This window comes from Cygnus olor, chromosome 7 (genome assembly GCF_009769625.2).
Source record: "Cygnus olor isolate bCygOlo1 chromosome 7, bCygOlo1.pri.v2, whole genome shotgun sequence".
Lineage (NCBI taxonomy): Eukaryota > Metazoa > Chordata > Aves > Anseriformes > Anatidae > Cygnus > Cygnus olor.
The window spans coordinates 19,579,844-19,600,691 of NC_049175.1; the positions used below are offsets into that span (position 1 = coordinate 19,579,844).

The window sequence follows — 20,848 nt, forward strand, 5'->3', positions numbered from 1 at the left end:
AAAATAAAACCAATAGAGTAACATTATCATTAAAGGAGACTAGGTGATATGAACTGACACATTGGTCAACTGAAGAGAAATTAGTTTGCCTGTGCAAACAGAAAGTATTAAATATTTATCAATATCACGAATGTGCAAGGAAAGAATTCACCAATACTAGAAGCATATATGTATGCTAATAGGTTCCTACATTGATCAGCTGCAGCAAAAGCAACTGATAATACTGCAAACTGCTTCATAATTATAATGTGGACATTAGGAATAGATGGATCATGCCTTTGAGTGACAGAGAGACATACTGAAGAGAAACTTCATGGAAATTTACAGGGAAGCTTTGCAAACTAACCAATAGTATAGGGGGCTCTCCACAATGAATTCAGAGAATTGAGGATACATAGCATCTTTCTGGTTTAAGTATCTAAACTACAGATTGCATCCAATTATTTTATTTATTTATTTACAGAATAAATGGGCTTAAATTTTCACTGCACTGTAGAGGCGGCTAGCAGAAACTACATGCTTTTAAATAACCAGTAGGCAAGCACAGCCTTATGGAAATTGAGATAAAGCAGTAAAGTTCTCATTAAACTCAAGAAGTCTTCTGAAGCTTTTCTGTTCTTTCAGAGAGGCTCTCTCAGTTATCAACTCTACTGTTGATATGTCTACCTTCAGCAGAAAGACTTAAAACGTTCTCACACCAAATCATGTACGGCAGTTACTAGTACATGAGCACCACTGTAAAAGTAGATTAGGTATCATACTATGTTGGCTACTATAAATGGATAGACTTTTAAAGGAAAATAATATGTTAAAACAATTATGCACTTCAATTCCACAAAAAGCTGAGCTATGTCTAACCCTGCAGGGGCCCCATAGCAAGCTTGAACTACTTGCAATCTGGTTTACAAGCAGTCTAGTCATGGCAGCCTGGATTTCAGCACAAGCAAAGTGCTCTGAACAACAAACCTGTTACGTTTAACTTGTTCAAGTAACGTTATTTTGTATTATAATATAATTGTACTCCAGGAACGACAATTCCCGTTTTGTCCTGTTTCCTAACAAATCTATACAAGGCAGTGAATTTTGTAACTTTTTAAAACAATCAGAGGGAGATCACAAGCTTGCACAGAAACATTCAGGAACAGAGGATACTCTTTTTTTTTTTTTTTGGCTAGCACATAAAAATACAAGCTTCTGGAATTACAAAATGTATGTCAATTATTACCTTTTTGTTGGTGTAAGAACCAGTTTCATGGAGAATGGCAACCCTAAATGGAGGCCACCAAGTGTGGAATTCTTTTACCCACTGATGCATCACAGTAGCTGGACAAACAATGACTGTTGGACCCAATCCCTGGTACCTAAAAGCACACAAGCAAAAACCAAACCTTCAACATGAAATAAATACCCTATGTTAAAATAATCTGACACACTTGATTATTCAAGTGGAATACAAGAGCTACGGAAATTAACTGGCACTCTTTTTCTATAATCTTTTTCAGAGGTAGATAACAAGGAAAAAGCTAGAACAGCCTATCTATTGAATGCAGTGAGCAGTTAATGGATAAAATCTATCAACATAAACACAGAAACAGAAAAGCTCCAAACAATAAGGCATAAGGGAACTTCATACTGCATCCCGTGGTAATACAAATCATGTTTTGGTGACTATGTTTCTTTAAGAGAAAAAGAAATTATTAACAACCATTTTATTACTTCTACACCAAAAAAAAAGTGCACATATGGTCTCACATGTGTTTTGCTTCATGGTGATAATATACTATACTATTATCATCACAATTTACAGATCACAAGATAATACAAGGACTATAAAGAAACAGAATACAACATCCAAATAAGTTGAGGTCAGAGCTGGGCTAAAACCATCTCATCCATTTCCTGCTCATACTCAGACGACTGTTTCTCAGATTCACTGAGGAAATGTCTGAAATAAAGTCTTTCTGTATATAAATTTCAGAGACATTTTTACGATTAAAAAGAGGACAAAATCTCTTGCATGACAGCCAAACAAGAAATATTACCATCAGGAACAAATACCAACAACCATGCAGGAAGTATACTAGAGCAGGAACAAAAATACGAGCTTGGTTATTTTTCAAAAATACTTGCTGCTTGAAAACTAGAACAAAATTACTTTGGAAACAAAGGCAATAGCTACAATTACCACATCCTGGTCTGTGTCTTCATATGATACAAAATAGTCACGAGCCAACTATGCACTATTCAAGTGGTAGTAAACAAGCATTTCAAACGATCACAGCTTAAATTAAAGATCACGTACACACAGCAATAAAGAAAAAAATCCCAAACACCTGCAATGCTCTGCTTTAAAAAACAAAACAAAACTGTTAGCACCTTCAGAAACTGCTGACATTTAGAAATAATCTCGATTATTAAAAGCTTATACATGCGCAGGACAACCTGGATGTCGTTCATCTCTCTAATCATCAAAAAAAGTATTATATAAAAGCTTTCCAAAGTCTAATTAAAGATAAGAACTCCCAGCAATCCAAGGGGAGGTTAAAAGTTGGAAACGCAAAAAATACTCAAATCTTCTTCTGTTGCTTCTAATTTATAAAAGCCAAATTCATAGCTAGTATTCTTTATTAGCTCTTATTTAACTGGATTTACCTAAAGTTGCACATAAGATTTACTCCTGTAACTTACTACCAAGAAAAAGAAAGTTGTAAACCTAGTGTGTTTACAAGTACTCAAAGAACAGGCAACATGAGCAAAAAAATAGTAATAAAAAAAATCAGGGGCAACAGACTTTTATTTGTATCAGTATTGTGGAAATTAATCTCTCTGTCACTCATAGTACATATCAAGCCTTAATGTTTATATATCTCAGTATCTTGAAGAGCACATATGAGTAAGCAATCCATGTCTAAACTTTATGGCAGAGTTTCTCATCTGATCTCTCATATAAATGAAAGAGGGTCTGTAGTGAAGGGCGATCTCTTCATTAGACACAGTAATGTACCTGGAAAAAAGCACACAAGCTCATGGACCCATAAGCTGTTCATCAGGTTTCAGCAACAGATTTCAATCTAAATACAGCTAGAAATGGGTTATGCGAAGCTTGCTGGTGTTTTGTTCTTCTTGTGAACAGACCATTGGTGTGAAAGCCCCCTTGCTTCTTGCACCTACCTCAACTTGTTCAGTAGAAGACATTTCCCTCTATAAATCTCAGAATCAGAATCAGTTTACAAAAAGAAATTTCTACTCCTTTATTTTGAAGGATATTTCTGCAGAAAATTTCATGAATAAAAAATATAGCCATGTATTTCGAATGTTCCAAAATGGCCCTATTGTCTTAATAGCCAAGTGCTACCAAATACGACAATCTTTGCTCTTCAGCACAGTAATGACACTAAGACTGTCTCCATTTTACAGAATGAGAGCTGAGGCTGAGAGAAACTACAGGAAAAGCTGCAGTGCCAGATCCATACAGCAGTACACTAGCTCCCTCTACACATCAAGGCAATGAGGTATCAAGTCCCTTGGACATGTTAACAACACAACTATGCCCACTCTTAACAAAGCCTGCTTCTCAACCACGCTGACCAGGAGGTCTTCTGCTTACTAGACTACACAACTGTCAGACAGAAGCTAACCAGCTACTGTTAGTACTTTCCTAGTTCAGAGTGCAGCTGTGGAAATTACTTGAACATGCAAAGACCAAATTGTTTAGACACACAGGCAAAATGAGAATAAAAAGTTTCATAATAATAATAAAAAAAGCTTGTTTTCTCCCATGGAGTTACTCTGGTGGTGGACTTGCTAGTTAGATGCACCAGAAAGAACAGAATGCATGCTTTCATGTGCAGGAAGAACATTGCAACGTAGGTGTTTGATTATATTTTGGCCTCTTCAAAGATTGATTGTAGTCTCACTGCACTGTCCTAGTGACTCTAACTGTGTAACCATGTCGAGAGGTGTTCCTGAAGGAATTTTATCAACCCAGTGGGCCTCCAACTACGGCAGGTAATATACCTGCACAAAGTCATCTGTAGAGCAGCATCCTTAAAACAGGCAGTCACATCAAAGTAAATCAACTGGCTTGGCGATGGAGTACAGCATGGCAGTTTTGTATAGAAAGGCTACAATTGAAAGCAAATGGAGAATACAATTCTTCCAAAAGACAGTAATGTTTTCTCTTTAAAGCATTATTTTACAATTCAAGTACATGCTGAACATAATCTGAATGTCCCTCTATATATATAGTTAACATTTTTGTTCAGTATAGTACTGCAATATTTGCTTAATTGCATGTCGTAATTCACATCAGATAAAGAGCCACCAAAACTAGAAAATTCAAGTATTATTCATGCATGCATTTGTAAATCCAAGAATGCCAACAAGTATCCTTTCCGGTAATTTCACCTATAAAAAAGAATTTCATAGTATTGTTCAATAATAAAAAAAGAATATGATAGCTTTTGTAAGCCAGTCACTTGAATATAGTTTTGAAAACAACAAAGATGGAAATTCCTCTGTGTAAGTTACAGTTTTTATTACTACTACTATTTTTCTGGCATAGATAATTCCCTGCCGATCAGAAACTCCAACTTTCATCGCAAATCAGCTTGCTGCTTCCTGTAAAGCATTCACCTGGTGTCTTGCCAGAACAAATATTTTAATGTAAAATTTAATAAATGAAACTAAAGGTATTACATCTAATTTAAAATTCCATATTGTGTAAACTATTGATATTAATGTAATTGAGTTTGTAAACAATCCATTTGTGGAAGCTAACCTTAGACACTGTATTGACCCAAAATATCTAGTGCGGCTCATCTGCAAAATGAAGCATCAATGCCTGGAATTCATTAAAAGTGTTACATGTTTAATTTTTCCTGCCCTACAGCTCCATTGTCTCGTAAAATTTTTCCTTTGATGTCCCCCACTAAAAGAATTAAAGGAATATTGTAATTGAAATGTCATTAATAATTCACAGGACCCTCCTCCACCAGCAATACATCTGATGAAATATTAATTGAGCTCCACAGACTGACAGTCTGCAGAGGAGCACTTGCCTGTAATTTGAACCACGAGTCCTGATCTTGCTGTAGCTCAGACCTGCCAAGAAGGCAATTATCTGGATGGTCTTGCCCAATCCCATCTCATCTCCCAGAATTCCTCCTGCCTGCTGGCAGTGCAATTCCCAGAGCCACCTAACACCTGTCTGCTGGTACCTAAAAACAAGGAAAAGAAGATGGCAAATGTTTGATAATACAGATCGTAACAGAAAGTACTCATGAATTAATCATTTGGCAAGGTTCTTATACTAGTTACAGTAACATGCTGGATGTATGTTTTACATGAGTGCTGTATTTACTAGGTCATACATTTTTGATGTGCTCAAACATTATATGTGACTTTCATTCTTTATGCAATGCTAAAACATTTCTAATTAAACTGATAGTCATGGTAATTAGAGGGTATTTTATTTCATGTATATTTTAAGTGTTAAAAGTAACTTGGAAAGCTACTCTTAACAAAGCATAATTATCTTTTCAGACAAGGAGACATGCATAGGTCTCACGAATTATATTATTTGGAACATATACCTTAAACTGAAGGAGAAGCTTAACTTACAGCTTGACTTCACTCTCCACACTGAAAACTGATCACATCTGTCACACTACGCTTTCTTTTTACGTAAATTCATTTAATAACATTTAATCTCTTTTAATGAATAAATAAGTCAACAAGGCAAAATGTTTAGGAAGGCAAAACAACAGAAGCTATTCCAGTGAACAGGACGCTGCAGTTTGTTATCATCTGAGAATATCAGGGTAGTTTCTACTCCCAGTCACCCACTGGAAATTGTACATGCAACAATGTTAAATACATTCTAGTTAAAAGCAGTAGATTAGAAACCAACATTTACAACGGCAAGCTAAAAAGGTGGAGGTAGGGTGCTGGACTAAGAATAATTTTAAAACTTGCTTTTTTACAATGATACGAAATAGCGTCAGCAGCAGGAATATAACCTTTTGGAAAAGGGAAGGGGGTTAAATTGAAAACAACAAAAAAGTGAAGCAACAGCATATTTAAATAATTTCAAAGAAAATCCATGTTTCAGCATTTCTGTGTCTTGTAATTTAGAAGACCAAGGTTACCAGTATTATTTTCTTGATGGCATGCATTGCTGGAGTGCCAAGCACAGCAAAGAGCAAAACATTTTTTTTGTAAAATAGGAATTGGTCATTTTGGGGGCATTCTCTTGTATGCATATTTCAAATGTTTTTCTTTCAGCAAAGAATGTTTAGGAGTACTGACAGCTAATGACACCAGTATCTACAAAGCCCTATTAAAATCAATTTATGTTGTGATCTGTATGGATTTAGATGAATGCTGAAAGGAAACAAACAAACAGCCTGAGTAGTTAGAAAAAGATGATCAAAGAACACATCTAATGGTTCAGACATCATTCTAACTGCTGATATCTCAAATGCATTATACCAAGAAGCCCTTAAAAACCCCTTTATTAGGGATGAATTCACCTTAATGAACGCAGGAATCTAAATTAAACAACTACAAAATCGTTTTCAGGATTGGCCGTAACCGGGTGAAGATGCTACTTGTTACAATATTTTATGAAGGTCAGAACATTTTCTGATGGAAATATTGAAAAACTGGAGAAAAAAGAATCTTAATTTGAGTCAGAAGCTATTCCAGACTAATTTTCAGCATATATCTTCAGAGGACAACTACTCAATAATTTCCTGATGTTATTTTGTATTATTTCTTAGGATTACATCTAGTGTTTAAAAGCCAGCTGCATTTATAAGCATTTTTCTCCATCTTCCCCTTTCTTGTCAAAAAGAAAGAGAATACCGTTTATAAAGTTTGGGAGAAATTCTGCTCCAAGGATATCTAAAAATAGAGAAGACACAGGCGCTTTCACCCAACAGATTCAGATGAACAAAATGTAAAGAGCAAATTAATAGCTATTACTAACCGTAACAGGTTTAAACAGGCACAATAATAGATTAAAATTTACCAGGAAAACCTTTGGACCCTGAAGATTAAAAAAAGCAAAAGCTTTGTTTTTTTTAAAGGATGGAAAGATAATAGCAAAAAAATCACACAACTTTCTGCAATGAAATGAAATTCTCAGTCATTCTGGGTCACAAAGTGATTCCCTTTCCTAAGTCAATCTCATGCACTAAGACAAACTTCCATAGGCTTTCCAAACAAGCCTGAAGAGTAATTTAAGACTTCTTTTTCTTCTTCTTCTAACCTTTCATATTTCAATAGCTCTGAATATTACTCATCATTAAGGAAATACAGTATCCACCTATGGTGTCTTTCCATTCCCTACACAGGAACAATGCCCTACACGAGATTTCAAGTGTCTACTTAAATATGAAACTTTAATTGCATAGATTTTTATTTTCTGTTTACTGGATATGATACTAAACAGCATTCATGAAGCTACATAGATGATTTCAACTCCCAGAACCTTCCCTACACAAGAATGCTGTATGCTAAGGCCAGAGATAAGTATCTTAGAACATGGAACAAACAAAAACAGGAACATACTTTTAAATAACGTCCTGTAAATACATTTCTAAAGCTCTTTTTTTTTTTTTCTTTTTTTCCCAGGGACAGAACATTAATTTAAATGGCTATGAAAGTACACAGAGAAAAACATTAATATTAGCTTGTGAGGAACACATAAAGGTGATTTGCTATGCCAATTCTTTGTAAAAACATCTAAGCACGCAAAAATTGCAACAATTGAAAAGATTAAGAAAAACTTTAAAAGTTTCTCCCAAATAATTTTTTACGGTTATATGGAGAGAGAATCAATTCTCTTTAATCTTATGCTTTCATTAGACTTTTTTTTGTTTGTTTTTCACTGAAAAAATACAGTCAAAGATAAATGTTGCCCAGTTTTCTAGATAGTTATATTTGCACTGAATTTCACATCAGCAATTACCCTCTGATGCATCCCTCAAAATTTACCACTGTAGCTAACAGTGTTTATTTGCATTCCTGCTGAGACAAAATCGCATTGCAGTCATGTTAGGGAAATCATGCACTGAAAGCATGTAAGGAAGAAAGCTTGTTTCGTGTTCGCACAGACTCCTCTCAGGCTAAGTGCAGACAGTGTAAGGCAATGCTTTTAAGTCAGTCTTGCTCACTGTGTTTAGTTCTGCTCCATAGCAGCACCACTGATACTAGCTAAGTACATCTTGACGAATGTTCCTCAAAGCAGAGAGAAGTGCATTAGAAAAAAACGAAACCAAACCACCACCACAACAAACTTAAGGATCTACTGTTTCTACTGTGATATAACTTCTTTGGATTTCCATTCAAATATGCAGAAAGATCACTTACAGAATAGTGCTATATACCTCCTGCTTGGGTCAATATACTTCCATGTTTTCTACTAAACTTTATTCAGAACTCAAAAGTTTAATGCCTATTGACTATGGGCCTTCCTACGCTGGAGATTTCAGCATTTAAGTTAGAAGTCAGACAAATCATTCAACTCAATTGATCTTTCTAACCACTTAGGAAGTTTTGCCAACTGACTCATGCTTACAGGGATACCCTTCATTAGTGAGGCTGATATCTCTAAGATTAATTTCTAGTTGTCTGCCTTATTTCGATTCCCTTTGGGTTGCTCAGACCACACATCCGTTCTCAGGATGATTACTCCTGCAGTACCTTCGCATAAACAACTGGAAACCACATATTGGCTGTGTATGGTCCTGGCAACCAAGTCATTAATTCAATTCCATTTCAGAGCTAGTGCTTTCCTTCTGAAGAATTGCAGGACAACAGTAATAATTTCTCTGAGGTTAAGACTAAGTGGTCCTGTTGGAAGGGACTCCATGCGTGCCTGTTAGAAACCATAGCTTTCTACTGGACTAATTATAAGACTTCAGAGTTAGCTTTTGAAAGAGGAGATGGTTTTCCTTCTGTGTGAAATGTTGCCAACAAAAATGAATACAAGCCAATGGTGCTTGAAAGTTAGGGAAAGATTATGGATGAAGTTAACTTGTCAGCTGCTAACTTGTTTGGGCTGCCTTTTGTATACAGCTTTTTGAGATCAAGATGAGTTGCTTGAAAGCGTCATTGGACACCACAGTAATGTTTTAAAGATCTTATAATATGATTATAGAACTACTCATAGAAAAAGTTGACTATATTTTTTGCTGGCAGAAAATTTCAATCGCTCTCTACCCAATCACAGAAACACCTATATTCCTTGCTTTCATTTATCACAATTTGCCAACACTGCATCTTCAAAGTAAAGTGATTCTCCTATCACTCTGCACACAGATTAAAAGAAAGCACTTGCTAATAAAAAGTTTACAAAAAGAGACGAGGAGAGCTTCTCAATCCTTAGTTTGGCTAATAAACACAATGCTCACAAGTCACTTATTAACTCTATTTTCACAAAGTTGCATTTTGTGCTTACAATAAATAACCTCTGAGGTTTGCTCCTGCAGCTTTTTTAATAGAAACAATTGTACCAGAAGTTGCAGCAAAGGGTATCTGGAAATCAGCATCACTGTTACTAATATCATTACTAACAGCATAGGGCAACTTAACATTAAAATAAAGTATACAATGCATACTTAAAAAGCTTTTTGAAGAGAAATCCTGGAACTTTGAAACCCTCTTCAAATTCAGTGTCACTTTCATCAGAAACTTCCTCAGAGACCTGATGTTCTTTGTCCTTCAGGCGTTCTTTTTGCCACCTCCTACAGTTACACAAGGAATAGAAAAAAACCTATGTGAATACTACACAGAATTTTGCATTGAGTAGAAAACAATAAATTAAATATATATATATACACACACTCTCAGATGTGATGATCTGAAATAGTAATCCATTGGAGGACAGAGTTACGCAACTCAAAATATTTTACATGAAAATGTTCATGCAATCCTGATTAGTTAAAAGCTTTCAGAGTTTTATAGCTAGTTACAATTATCTACAGACAGAAATACTAAATACAATATAATCAACAGCACCATTAAAAGAAACTGGCTACCTTAAATTCCTAAACCTCCATTTAAAAAAAACATCAAAATCAACAACAGAACAACAAAAAAAGCAATAAAGCTGAAGTACTTTGAAGTTATTTTTCTCAATTTAAACAAATGTTTAAAATAATTTCTTTCACCTAGAGAAATGTTTAGCAACATATAATTGTATACAGAGGACTCAGCTGGAAACATCACTGTCTTAGGGATGATGTGCTCTAAAAGCAGTTAAGTAGTCACTGAGTATTTTAACATTTTGAAATTACAGAGTGATTTATGCTATGCAGCCTGATGGTTGTATTTGGACTCTAGGCAGGCTACAGAATTGCCTTCCCGCCCTGTGCCCCCTTTTAGAAAGGGTACCAAAGGATCTTCAATGTCCAGGATGCATTTGTTTTAGCGACCCCCAAAAATCCATCTACCTGTAATAGCAAAGTGCATGCTTACTGCCAGCTGGGAGGAAATGACTGCAGTACCAAAACAAGTAAATATCAAACCACCAACAGCACTTCACAGACAACTTGGGTTTTGCTGGAATTCTCCCGTGAAAGTGCATTCACTGCAGACACAACAAACACATTGTATAACCTGACAAAATCCCTACAGAAAGTGTAAGTTATAGAACAGATGGAAAATGTCCTTGTACTACTGCTCTGCAAGCAGACAGATTTCATCTAATAAAAAGATCGTTGCATCTGTAAGGATGAAATGATTTGTGTACCTCCTTTCAGATACCCTAGATATATGGGCCAGTACAATTTCTTCTTACTGAAACCCTCTACTCTCCCAAGTGAACAGCCTCATCCTCCCCAAACCAGCCAAAATACTTTCAAATCAAGTGTGCACTCCAATTTAAGCCATCATTATTTGAACACTTTTCCCATATTTATAATTAATTCACACATAAAGGTGCTAGCCTGAATGAGGCTGAAGAAGAAAGAGAAGCCCTGACAGTCGAAAAGCATCTCAAAACATAAAATATAAAGATGGAAATTGTTCAGGTCCCAAAGAACTATAAATAGCACTGATGGGATAAGAAGAAGCAAGTGAAAAATTTAGGCCGAAAACCTAATACAAGCCTCCTAGCACTGAAATCCAAAGCATTGAGCTATAAACTGCCTCCTGAGTGAGAAGCTAGAAAGCTCATCTGTCCAGTCTTAACTCCACATTGAAGAAACCCTGGAGAATACACTCCAGAACAATCCTGCAATATTTAGATGGAGGAGGGCTTAGTGGGATGCAGCAGTTTTCCAGTACACCTCCAGTTTCTGGATGGCAAACATTACAGCTGAGTGCACAGTCCTGTTTCCCTCCTGGTAACAACTTACCTCTCCCATTTACCCATTACAAAAATGGCCTAGGCTCCTGCTGTTGGCTGGACAGCTGTAGCAGCAGAAAGATGGCAAGGTAAATGAATTATCAGAGTTCTTAAAGAAAAATCCATCTTCTGGGAAGAAGGATTTATGAGCTATTTTAAAAAGTGAGGAGATTCACTCCCTTTTTTTAAAAGTTATTAATCCTGATTTTTCTGTAAAATATATGCAAAAAAGAAGTACATATTTTTAGGGAGAGAAAAAATGTATATAATCTTCAAAGCTGAATAATTGAAGGACATAAACTGCATCAATGGAGATGTAAAGATTATTTTAATTCCAGCCTTGCTACACAATGCAACGCACTTTAAGGTTATGGGTTAAGTGAGCGTTTTCAAAGCTGTTGGTCCAATTTTATCTATGGCAGGAAAAAAGAAACAATCTTAAAGCTGTCAGTTAATTTCTGTCCCATAGCTGGCAGTATCATCAGCTGCTGAAACAAAAATTTAAACACACTGTCATTATCTTGATTTACATCCTGACCTAGCCACCCAAAAGGATGGAGACACAAGTTACCATTAGAACTTCTCAAACAACTGCCCATAAAACTGCTGCTATTTCTTGGTATTTTGCACTTCAAACTTGGCAAAATAATCCATTCCTCTAAGTCTTTAAGACTTCACCCATGCTACCCATCTCTATCACGTTAAGAGCAGACACTATTGGCACAATGACATGTACAGTACTGTGACACCCTCCAGCTGACATGAGAAATGCTTTCTCCATGAGCGAAAAACCCTCCCAGTTAAAACAGTTTAAGATAAAATTTGATTAGTGACTGAAAGAAAAAATGAAATGAAAATGAAGGACTAGTGTTCCCCTTGTATTTTATTTATTTATTTTAACAAATAAGCAGATCTGGGGGCAAGGAAAACAGTGGTGCCTGTCTTCCTAGGGACATTATTCTGCATTTTCCAGTTTTAAATAAGGTGAAAACCGTAAAAGAGGCTCGTCTTGCTGTTAGGTCATTCATAGTTGTCTCCCGCAGGACCTGTGAGCTCATAGCAAGACTTAATCTCAAGCTGTGTTTTCCTTAGGGGCAGCATTAGTAAGTTTCTCTCTCTTTCTGACCACTTACTTTGGCAAAACTTTCAGGTGCTTAACTTAAAGGCTTCCGTGTCCCTCAAATTTGTATAAAAACCTCAGATTAGGAACAGGGAAGAAATTCAACACTGGATACACAAACAGCAATCACATACTTTCTCATGGGATAAAGGTAGTTACGGTAGCTTTCTAAATCAGCTTTATGCCAATATCTTGGGAAAATACTTACAGCCTGCCTTTATGGAAGCAGTTCCAAACGTGGAACCGTGGTGCTGTTTTATGAAGTGAAAATGAACACCACCATCTCCAAATACATGAAAGTTACAATAACTGCAAAAAAAAAATTACACTGAGGAATTAACTAGGAAAACACAATACTGGACAAGTTCAGAGAGCCAGCTTTACAGCAATGTGTTTTGATCTCTTACTTTCAGTCACCTTCAGAAGTAAAAATTGTGATGGAGAGAAAAAGCAGCATATGCAGGGAAAAATATGAGGAACTGTTGACAATTTCCTGATTAAAGACTGAGTTGCAAATATTTATTTGTAAGCTCTCAGGTTGTTATTTCATTACATGAAATCATGTACCCAGTGAAGTAGTAAAAAAAAAACTTACTAAAAGTATAAGAAATAATTTTTCACCACAAATACTTTTACATAAATAGCCTAGCATAGGAACGAAAATCTCTCTCTTAGACTAGTAGTCTGCTAGTCCTTGATTTAGGAAAATAGCATTCATGCTCACGGGCTAACTCATCCAAAAAGGCTGATACATTCTAGAGGCACAGCATAAAAACACATTTATTTTTGTCCAGTACTATGAAGTTGTTATCAATTATTGTTCTGAGCTCCAGAAACAACTGACACGTGTCAGAACTGGGTTACTTTATCTGACTGGGTTAAGATAAGACTCAAAACAAGAAAGAAAACACCTACTTATCACACTACAACGAAAACAATTTCAAATCACAAAACTTCTGAAGTGACAGCTAGGTTAAGAATCCATATTAAATTCAAATCGAATACAACTGACAAGCGAAGCAGTATTTTGTACAAGAGCCTGCCTCTAATTCTGTATGTCAGAATCGCCACCAGCCAACGCTAGAGCTTCAGTCTCCCCTGGGAAGAAGCAGATTGCCCTCTAGTGTATGTTAGAAAAAATGATCCACAAACAACCAAGAAGAAACTTCTTCAGGTTAAAAAAAAAGCTCAAAGCCGTTCAGGAATTCCACCAACATTTTCTGCAGTAATTTTGACCAATGTCGAGATATCTCTTGAAATCATTAGATACCTAGAAAATAAGTGTATCTAGAATTTGAACTAATAAATTTTGACCCAAATTTTCCTTTTTTATACACATTGTATTTGTTACTTTACTGAAATGTGTAATAACACAAACTGTAGAATTAAAGACCGCTATTGCATCTCTTTTAAAGGTCTGGAGGCTTTTGATATTTTCCCCTAAGTTTAAAGAGAAAGCAGCATTTATTATTTTTTTTTTTACCACCACTATAATAAACTGCAGTTTGAAGAAGTTATGCAGTTTCTGAAAAGCTGTGAACTTGACACAAGATATTGTATTAAGCTATTTTACAGTAACATTTCACTATTTTCTTTAGGAAAGTGAAAATATTCTAAATGGGCAAAAAATGGGAAGACAGTATTTGCTCTACCAGTTGGCCAGTCTGCTCCTGTACCCTTCCCCTTAAGTCAAACTTTAGAGGGAGAAACAGCAGTAGCTCATAATTTGACTTAATTACTACGTAATATATTGACAAAATTAAAAATATCCTTATGAATCTCAGTTAAATTTCATTAACGTGCCTAACAATCAGGAAACACAGGTTTTATTGTATCACCAAAGTCTCTTGAGAACAGAAGCATGACCCTTGAGAAATTTACTTTTATGCTGTCCATGGGTCACTAATGTAAGTACAATTTCATCCTGCAAGTACAGTATCAAAGCCATATATCATACAATTAAATCTTCCTTACTGTAAGATTGCATTCAGATACTAAGCCCATTTCCCACTTATTGCAATACCCTAGAAAGAAATTCTGCATCCAAAACAGTAATGAACACAATTCGATTTTTTTTCTTTTTAAAATACAGTCAGGAACCAAGCTGAGTGTTTAATATAGTTTGCATTTTTGAAGCACAATATGTTTTCTATTTTAGACAGCTAAGAACCCCTTACAGATTATTCTAATTTGCTAAATTGAAGCATTCAGCATTACTTTTCTGATCTAACTTTTTATGGTCTGTATGGGTGGATTTAATTGGTACGTCCTAACAGATGAAATAAATGCAGTTAGTACCACAAGTCTCTGCAAGTAAATTAAGACTGATGTAGACAATTACACACTTGAGCTTAGAATGAAAGGTGTACTCAGTGAGTGAGCCAAAATATATCTTCATTTGTGTCTTGGATTTGTCATTTTAAAGAGCAGTTAGGATGCTCTAAGAAAATGTCTTCCACAAAAGGTAATATTTAATCCTTTTTAAATTTATAACTCTGAAACAATGAGAGATTCAGTGATACGGATACTTCGAAGACAACTACCATACGAAAACTGATCTGACTTGAGAAAAACACAACTTATTTTTTTAGCTAATTTTATTTTTGTTTTATTCTTTTTATCAACTATTTTGTGCACTGATAGCCACAACTTCCAGCAACTCAGCTGCTTGGATGTCACTTGGGAGACATGGAAAGAAGCAGCTTTTCTAGCCTTTCCTCGCAGCACTTGACAGCACTTGAATGAAGAGCTATTCAGATAACAGTACTCCAAAAACTATACAAAATACACAAGAAAACATAGATATGGCACTTATCTCCCCCAATGTGAGATATAATTCCTTCCCTGAAGCAGTAGGCTTATACAGACTGGCAGCTGCTATGGGAACAGTGACCTTAGGATCGCTATTTTTTTTATTCCCAAACTATTGCCTCATGCAGCTATTGTATTAGCGATGTTAACAGTGTAACACGTTAACTACATATAAGGACCTAAAATTATTTGATTATATTTACACTTTCCATTTTAATACAGCAAAGGAGAATGTTGATTAATATGTAAAAAACCTGCGTAGTTTGCAGCTTCCACAGCTGTAAAACCTTGAAAGAATAATACAAGAATAATCTGACAATGAGAATAATACAAAGAATAATCTGACAAATCTGGTGTCCTTCTACGATGGGGGTACAGCATTGGTTGATAGGGGAAGAGCAACTGGCATCATCTACTGGGACTTGTGCTACACATTTGACACTGTCCCCCAGATGATATACTTGTCTCTAAACTGGAGAGACAGGGATTTGATGGATGGACTACTTGGTGGGTAAGGAACAGGCCAGATGGTCATACTCAGAGCTGCAGTCAACAGCTCAATTGTCAGGTGGAGGTCAGTGACAAGTGGTGCTCCTCAGGGGTCAGTATTGGGACCAGCACTGTTTAACACCTTTGCTGGTGACATGGACAATGAGATTGAGCGCACCCTCAGCAAGTCTCCTGGTGACGGCAAGCTGTGTGGTGCAGTCAGCCACATGGCAGCATGGCCAGCAGGGCGAGGGAGGGGATTCTCCCCCTCTGCTCTGCTCTTGTGAGACCCCACCTGGAGCCTTCAGCTCTGGGGCCCCCAGCAGAAGAAGGACTGGGACATATTAGAATGAGTCCAGAGGAGGGCCACAAAAATGATCAAGGGGTTGGAGCACCTCTCTTGTGAGGACAGGCTGAGGGATTTGGGGTTGTTCAGCCTGGAGAAGAGAGGCTCCAGGGCGACCTTACAGCAGCCTTCCAGTGCCTAACGGGGGCTACAGGAAAGCTGGGGAGGGACTCTTTGTCAGGGAGTGTGGTGATAGGGCAAGGAGTAATGGCTTTAAGCTAAAAGAGAGGAGATTTAGAGTAGATATAAGGAAGAAATTCTTCACTCAGAGGGTGGTGAGACACTGGACTAGGTTGCCCAGAGAAGCTGTGGATGTGTTTAAGGCAAGGAAGTGTTTAAGGTGAGGTTGAATGGGGCTTTGAGCAACCTGATCTAGTGGGAGGTGTCCCTGCCTGTGGCAGGGGGGTTGGAAGTGGGTGGTTGGGGTTGGAAGGGATGTTAAAGACCATTCTGTGATCCTCTGATTTTTCCCTGTGTCTCTGCACACCATTGTTTGCTTACCATTACTGGAGCAGCAAAGGCAAGACCCATGCAAGGGAAGAGAATTGAAATTACTAAGTATGTGCACTGAAAAGCTGGTGAAAAGCTAGCCTTTTCACTTTCCATTGATCATGCCTTGCTTTGAGCAACAACTAGGCTGACTGCTGCAAGTTGCCTTTAGGAGGCAAGCAAAGAACGGGGCGCTCTCCTGCCCGCCCTGTTTCCTGTGGATGCACCAGCTCCTCTTCTGGAAGCAGTCAGTCTCTTCTGGAGAAGCTGAGCAGTCCTGCAGTTAGCTAATTATCATGCTTTAACAACATCACCATATTTTCCCCTTGACACAGACCAATCTCTTCAAGTCCCATCCCTGAAAAGTTTTAATGTTAAGGAAACTCATTTTCAATCTTTAGGAGTGTAGGACTTTATTCAGCGCCAAGCACAAGACTAGATGTTTGGAGGACTAAAGTAATCCTAAAGGACTTTCCCTTGCCTATCTCAGGGGTAAAATATACCATAATCTCACCCATTCATTTGCATTCAAAAGTAAAACTGATGTGAAATAAGACATAAATGTAAGCAAATGACAGAATTTCTATAGCATTCTTAATATGTTTCTTAATTCACTACACTTTATTTTCTCATGGCATTTCCCATAATGAAGATTACCTGGGGGTGTCAGCATAAAAACGTCAATGTGGACAGCTGCAGCTTAACAGCCACAATAACTGTAGCTATGAAATTTTTAAGAGATGTAGTGTTTTGGTGGCAATTACAGTTATTGATATTTCTAAAATTCATTTAGGCTTTTATTGTAACTTTAGTAACCAAAAGAAATGTAGTCTACGATATGACTTTGCTAAGGATAAATTGTCACAATCTTAACGTTATTAAAAAACGTGTTTGAATGAATTTAAACTGAGAGTCATATTAAAACTTTCAATCAAAATAAATTACTCTTGATGAAAACACTGAATTAAAAATGATTTAATACTGGTCTAATTCAAATGTGAAGAACATAGTTTTATTCAATAAAATAGTAAATATTTTACCAATTAAATACAATTATTTTTTTTAATGCACCCAATAAAAACACATTTCTTTTTGACCCTATGGACACTGTTCAGATTAGGCTCCTGTTGTAATCTTCTGTTCAAGAGCAATAAAACTACGCTTTAACTTTGAAATGCAGTATCCTGGGACTGCCAGCCTAATGCCTCATGTCAGCTCCTGATCTGCCTTAGTAATCTCAGATGTGAAAGTCAAGTTGGGCTCTTCCTACTTACAGTTCTGTTACCAGGAACAATTCTGAAACCGTGCAAGTACTTCTGCTATCAGAATATACCTCTTCCTCCAAGCAGATCAGGCTCTCACAACATGAAAAGATAGGTTTTTACACCTCTGCTTCTCTGATACAGCTTCATTTAACTCTGTAGGGTTTTATAGTTTTACAGAAGTAAAATTTAAGTCTCCCAACCGTTAACTAGGCATTATGCTATGCCTTTTCACTACATCAGTCACTCTGCACCAACAGCCCTAATATCTATTGTTCCTTTCACTCTAGGACAGCTGTTTTCAACTTGGAATCTATGCTATTATGAAGGGCTATAAACTACTTGAAGGACATTCACAAAAAGTAACGAATTAAAAGTAAGCATGCTATCAACAGGCTGACATTCATTATATGAAGCTCAACAGTTACAGCAGAGAAGAGATAACATGCCAGCAATTAGAGAACACTAAAATAGTTTTATTTGTTTTAGTTGATCTTGATCTTTCGGCTCCCAATGTGTAAAAACTATTCCTTAACTTTACTGGCATGTCTAGTTAGCATTTTAAGAGCTTAACAAACTACACATCACTTCGTTGGCCCTTAAAAATGTTTTCCAGGCAGTAGTGAAAATGGAAACATTGCAGTCTTATTGTTAGGAGCTCAACAGCTATGCTATCCATAGAGAAGACATCTTAACTGCACACTGTAGCTACAGAGAAACCATCGACACCCAGGCTATATAAATTTCATAAACTACAGATAAGCACCTGGTGTTTCAACTGCCATTTTCAGAAGTAACTTGTGTTCCTGACATTTTAGCTACACTTAACCACCTAATTATGCTAGTCTATTTAATAGAAGATGCTGACTTACCTTATAAATCTTACAGAGTTTACAACCTGAGATTATTGTAGCAAGAGAAAACTACTACTACTATTTCCACTGCCTCTTTAGATAAGGACATCACCCTCATTAAGAGCAAAAAGAGGAAAAAATCACTGTCAAACAGGGCAGCTCTTCTTAGATTTGAGTCATAGCAATATGAACATCCAGTCTTTATTACTTATCTAAACTATGCAAGAAATATCACTTGCTAATCAAATAATACAGATGATGTCCTTTCTAGTATGAATTTTCAGAAGTTCAAGATCCATTTTATACTGATGTTCAAAAAACCTATTAGCCAGATACACTATACATATTTGCCTCATATTTAATAAACGAATGGATTCTACAAAAATAGTACATAACTATGACTTGTTCAAGGAATTTCTTCTTGACTAGCTGTTAACTAAAGCTGAAAAAAAAAAACAACAACCCACCTCATCCCAAACCAAGCCAAAGATTTCTCTCACACTGTAAAAGTGGTCTCCCTCTGAAAGGTCAGTCTGCATGTAATTTTGCCTATCAAACAGAACAAATCATGTATATTTGAAAAGTAGACATAAAGACCCGCAGACAAAAGCACCACTTAAGTAAACAGTAACGCTGCCAAGTAAATGTTGCTTTATATATACACTTTGTTGTTGGCACATTCACAGCTCTGCAAATAACAAATCGAATACTGAAATAACTTATTTTTGAAGGACCCTATAACAATCAGAAAAATTAAATAGCAAAGTCGTTATAATTAAGAGGTAAGCCTGATTCCCTTTTGGAAGGCTATGATTCTTCTGACCGTCTCCTTTTCCTTACTCCAATTCCTACCTGTGTATTACAGACTGCCTTTCACATGTGCAATATCATTTGTTAACGTTACTAATAAAACGTCTGGGACTAACCTTAGTCTCTGTTTATAATAGTCTTCATCTCCATCATCTCTCCATCTCTTTACTTTGCGCTTCCCTATTGTAGGCTCTTCCTCCTCAGAGCTTGGAAAGTAGTCAGCATCCTCTTCAGCTTCTTTAGAATCTCTCTTCACCAAATATTTTCCCTTTCTTGACAAATTCTTGAGTTCATAATCAGAATCGTTATTAGCGTGAGAAGGTACCCATTCTTCCTCCTCTTCGACTTCTTCTGGATCAAAGAGCTCCTCATCAGGTACATACTCAGACTCTCCACTATCGTCCTCCTGTTCACGCTTCAACTTCTTGGCCTCAGGATATTTCTTTTCTTTTGGAATCCCTGCTTTTGACTGAATCTGAAGGGCATGCTTCTGAAGTTTCTTCAAGTGTTTTTTTAACCGCTTATCTGTTTTTGACAGGGATTTACCCTTTTTTTCCTTTGTAGTAGACGTGGGAGCTATGCACTGAACATTTTTGGCTTGAACTTTCTTCTTTGCTCCTTTGTGAAGGGATAACTTCTTTCTCTCAGATGACAACTTAGCTTGGTCTGCTAAATACTTCTCGAAATCAGATGCTTCATTTAGCATTAATCGTCGTGCCTTCCTCTCTGGCTTCTGAGGTATTTTAGTTCCAAAAGGGGTCATCTGGCCAGTACGAATAAGTTCCTCCCACTCTGTTTCCTGTACGGGCATAAGCATACTGCCAAGAGACGATGGGCCAGGTTCTGGAACAAAAAAATCAGAACATCCATCATACCTTTCACGTGTCCTGAATAACTCACACACAAGAAGAACTTTTTTTTTTTCAAACTTTAAATCCATTCCGTTTTTATACACAACTCCAAGCTAACATACAATGTAAGAAGTTCAAAAAAGCCAGAAAGCAATAAAACAGAAAGCTAAAGGACTTTTTTTTTTTTAAACTTCAAACTACTTCTAAAAATTCTTATAGGAATCATTACAGCCACTATCAAAATGCTAATACCGTTGGAACTACCACAGCAGCAGCAAAACCAACCATAAATGAATAACCCTCAACGCCACATGAACTCTAATGTGTCCCTATGCTTTCAATTCAACATATCATGTTCACTGCAAGAAACCACAGACTGCATACGGAGCAACGCTGTCCATTTCTGTTTTTATTACTGACTTTTTGGTCCTACTTATAAGCTTGAAATTTGACATTTCCA

General features: G+C 36.6%; 1 protein-coding gene across 1 annotated transcript in view; it reads right to left on the minus strand.

The window, feature by feature from the left end:
• ERCC6 (ERCC excision repair 6, chromatin remodeling factor) overlaps window positions 1–20,848 on the minus strand; it is a 47,584-nt gene that overhangs the window by 18,597 nt on the left and 8,139 nt on the right. The window contains 4 exon segments of the mRNA XM_040563269.1: window positions 1,226–1,361; window positions 5,061–5,219; window positions 9,627–9,752; window positions 19,654–20,380. Of these exon segments, the coding sequence (XP_040419203.1) occupies window positions 1,226–1,361; window positions 5,061–5,219; window positions 9,627–9,752; window positions 19,654–20,380 (1,148 nt within the window).